The 4,085-nt window shown below is 58.3% G+C and overlaps 1 protein-coding gene across 1 annotated transcript in view; it reads left to right on the top strand.

Annotated features, from left to right (window-relative positions):
• Window positions 1-4,085, top strand: part of EMH_0019550 (Trithorax-like protein, related) — a gene marked incomplete at both ends in the record, with an annotated part of 10,675 nt that overhangs the window by 2,559 nt on the left and 4,031 nt on the right. Inside the window, 3 exons of the mRNA XM_013501381.1 lie at window positions 1-280; window positions 401-2,651; window positions 3,721-4,084. Coding sequence (XP_013356835.1) covers window positions 1-280; window positions 401-2,651; window positions 3,721-4,084 — 2,895 coding nt within the window. The remainder of the gene's footprint in view (window positions 281-400; window positions 2,652-3,720; window position 4,085) is intronic.

Consider the following 4,085-nt stretch of genomic DNA (forward strand, 5'->3'; position numbering starts at 1 on the left):
GTTTGCTGCTGCATGCGCTGCTGCTGTTTCGCGGCTGTTGCTGCTGCTGCAGCATAGCAAGGGCCCTTTCTTAAACCCGAAGGCCTGCGCAGCAGAGCAGCGGCGGCTGCTCGCTGCTTTTGCTGCTGAGGCGCCTTCACTGTCTCCTTCTGCTGCTCTGCATGCAAGGATTCAGCAGCAGCAGCAGCAGCAGCAGCAACAGCAGCAACAGCCATCGCCCCCGTCTGCTGCAGCGCGAGGAGAGACAACTTCAGCACGCTTGCTGCAGGAGCAGGAGGCGGTAGGGCTTCCTATGGAGCTGCTGCTGCATCTGCTGCTGCATCTGCTGCTGTTGCTGCTGCACCTGCTGCTGAGCTGCTGCATGCTTCTCGGGTTGCCTTTGTGTGTTGTTCTGCTGCAGACTCTACAGCTTCTGCTGCAGCAGCAGCATCAGCAGTTTGCAGCTGCTGCATTTGAGGTCCCGATGCTGCAGCCGCGCCGCCAGCAGCAGCAGCAGCAGCAGCAGCAGCAGGGCCGGCTTACATTGTCTGCTGCTGCAGCACCAACAGCAGACTCTGCTAGCTTCTTGCTGCGGCATCTTCATGCTGCAGTCGGAAGCAAAATGCTGCTGCCCTCAGTACACCAGGCGATCCTCAAAGCCAAGCTGTGGGGCCCCACCCCTGCAGCGGCAGCAGCAACAGCAGCAGCAGCAGCAGCAGCAGAAACGCCAGAGGACATGCCGGCCGCTGGCGCTGCTGCTGCTACTTCTGCTGCTTGTGCTGCTGAGAGAAGCAGCAGCAGCAAATACAGCTGCCGCGCCCAGGAATCTACCAATAGCTCAGAAAGGCAGCAGCAGCGTCAGCAGCATCAGCAGCATCAGCAGCATCAGCAGCATCAGCAGCAGCTGCTGCTGCAGCGTCCGTTTTTGCGGCGTCTCCTCGGCGATGGATGCCCAGGGTGTCTTCGCAGCAATTGCTGCTGCATCTCCTGCAGCAGCAGCAGCAACAGCAGCAGCAGCAGCAGGGCGAGTTGCCGATGTGATGCTGCAGGCAAGGAGACGTTGGGGGCCACTACAGACTCGACTCTCCTGCAGCAGCAGCTGCTGCAGCGGGGCCCCTTTGCTGCTGCTGCTCGTCGTCTGAGTTGGTTTGAGGCGATGTGTCTGATGCCGCAGCAGCTGCACTCTCTGCCTGTTGAACGTCCAGCAGCAGCACCCGCAACAGCAGCAGCAGCAGCAGCAGCAGCAGCTGAAGGAGCAGCAAGAGGTGGTAGCTGCCACCTGCTCGCCGTGCTGCTGCCCCCAGTGGGAGGCCCCCCCTTACAAAAGGATAAACTGCATCGGGTGTATCTGCAGCAGGGTGTGTCTGCTGCTCATCCTTCTGTCTCCGTTCTGCTGCAGCACAGCAGCAGCAAACTCCCTCACAGTCTCAACACCATAACCCTCGCGCTGCAGCAACCTCCTGTTGCTGCTGCTGCTGCTGCTGCTGCTGTTGTTGCGGGGCTGCGCTGCTTCCTCGCCAACCAAACTACCCCGCTGGTAGTGGAGCTGCAGCTGCCCCCACCAAGCCCCCGGGACGTGCCTCTATCTGCTGCTGCTGCTGCAGCAGGTGCTGCTGCAGCAGATGCTGCTGATGCAGGAGACGCTTCGTTTGCTGCTGCTGTGACAGCGGTTAGCGGTTGCTACCGCAGGTGTCTGCAGCTGGTCGAGGCTTCTGCTGCTGCAGTCTGCTGCAGGGAGGGGCCCCCCCGCTGCTCCTTGGGGGCCCCCAAGAAGGCTTTGGGGGCCCTCCTGCGTTATCTATTAGAAAGGATGGAGTGCCCCCGCTGCGGCGAGCGCAGCAGCACGGGGCCCCCTTGCAGCAGCTGCTTTCTTGCCCTGAAAGATGCTGCTGCTGCTGCTGTTGCTGCTTCGGATGAAGGAGCAGCAGCGCCTGCAGCAGATACAGCAGCAGCTGCTGCTCCTGCTGCTCGTGCTGCTGCTGCAGTGGCAGGTGAAAAGGAGCGAGAGCTGGTACCCCGCATCCTCGCCTTTCTCTCTGCTGCTCTGCTGCAGTTTCTGAGACAACAAGAAGACACCGAAGACACCGATTCAATTGCTGCAGCAGATGCAGCAGATACAACTGCTGCTGCAGCAGATGCAGCGACTGCTGCAGCAGATGCAGCAGCTGCTTCAGGGGATGCAGCAGCTGCTGCAGCAGATGCGGGAGCTGCTGCAGCAGATGCAGGAGCTGCTGCAGCAGATGCAGCAACTGCTGCAGCAGATGCAGGAGCTTCTGCAGCAGATGCAGGAGCTGCTGCAGCAGATGCAGCAGCAGCAACAGATATAGCAGCTGCTGAAGCAGATGCAGCAGCAGCAGCAGCTGCTGCAGATTCAGCAGATGCAGTAGCGGGTGCACATGAAGCAACGAAAGCAGCAGATGCAGGACCTGCATCATCAACTACAAAAACAACAGCAGCAGCAGCAGCAGCAGCAGGAGATGTTGCTGCTGCACCAGATGTGGGTTTTTCTTGTGCTGGTTCGCATGCAAGCTGCTGCAGCAGCTGCTGCTGCTTTGCTGCTGCTGAGAGCTCAGGGGGGCGGCTGATGGATGTGGTTGTCTCTGCCCCCTCCATGGCCGCGGAGTGTCTCGCCTTTGGGGGCCTTCCTGTTGGTTGTGATGACACACAGACGGGTGCGTTATGCTGTCTCCTGTCTCCTCTCTCTGTCTCCTCTCTCTGTCTCCTTCTGTCTCTCTGCTGTCTCCTGGCTCCTCTCTCTGTCTCCTTTTGTCTCCTTCTGTCTCTCTGCTGTCTCCGTCTGTCTCTCTGCTGTCTCCGTCTGTCTCTCTTATGTCTCTCTTCCTTCTCCTTCGGTCTCTCCGCTGTCTTTTCCTGTCTCCTTTTGTTTCTTTCTTTACCGTTTCTGTCTCCGTCTGTATTTCTGCCTCTTTTCTGTCTCCTTCTTTGTCTGTCTCCTTCTTCCCCTTCTCTGTCTCCGTTTGTCTGTCTGTCTCTTTTATCTCTCTTGTCTTTGTCTGTCTCCTTCTTCCTCTTTGCTGTCGCCCTCTGTCTTTGTCCGGCTCCATCTATCTCTATCTGTCTCCTTTTGTCCCTGTTGTCTGCGTTGTGCTGCCAGCTGTCTCCTTCTGTCTGCGTTTGTCTCCTTTTGTTTCTTTCTGTCTCCTGCTGTCTCTGTCTCTGTTTTCTCCCTTTCTGGGTCTGCTTCTCCTTGTCTCCTTTTGTAGTACCGCCCCGTCGTTTCCTGTCTCTTTTGTCTCCTTTTGTCTCCTTGTGTCTCACGCTGTCTCCATTTGTCTTCATTCGTCTCAATGGTCTCCTTTTGTCTGTCTCTGGTGTCTCCTTTTGTCTCTCTCTTTCTTGCCTTACTTTGTCTCTTCTTGTCTCCCCATCGTGGTTCCTTTCCCTTCGTTCTCCTATGCGGGTTTGCTGCCCAGAAGAATGCATATAGCTCCTCCTCTGAATCTCTTCTTCTTTTGCTGCTGCTGTTGCTGTTGCTGTTGCTGCTGTTGCTGTTGCTGCTGCTGTTTTTGCTGCTATTGCTGTTGCTGCTGCTGCCTTTGCTGCTGCTGCTGCTGCAGGCCTTCTCATACAAACCACTCCCTTCGGGGCCCGTGTCGTGCGAGGCGTCCCCCTAATGAGCCGCCACCAACTCCACCGTGTTGCTCCAGCCCCCGAGCGGCCGGTTGCTGCAGCAGAAGGCAGAGGAGCTGCTGCTGCTGCTGCTGCTGCTGCTGCTTGCAGCACCAGTGGCTCCAACGGCACACGAAGGGCTGGGAGCAGCAACAGCAACAGCATCAACAACAGCAGCAACGGCAGCAGCAGTGGTGGCAGCAGCGCTCAATCAGCAGCAGCAGACGGCTCATCGCTATACGCACCCTTCACCCCTCCATCTGCAACTGCTGCTGCTGCTGCTGCTGCTGCTGCTGCTGGGCTTATGCCTGCCTCTGTGCGGCCATCACGGCCTTGTGTCTCCCCTGAGTTGTGGCGACCTTCTGCCGGCGGTGAGGCAGCAACAGCAGCAGCAGCAGCAACAGCCGCAGCAGCAGCAGCAGCAGCCGAAGGTGTGGGGACCCAAAGGAGACACGCTGTGCTGCAGCAGGACCAAG

Source organism: Eimeria mitis, genomic scaffold (assembly GCF_000499745.2).
Source record: "Eimeria mitis Houghton genomic scaffold, Emh_scaff680, whole genome shotgun sequence".
NCBI classification, from domain to species: Eukaryota; Apicomplexa; class Conoidasida; order Eucoccidiorida; family Eimeriidae; genus Eimeria; species Eimeria mitis.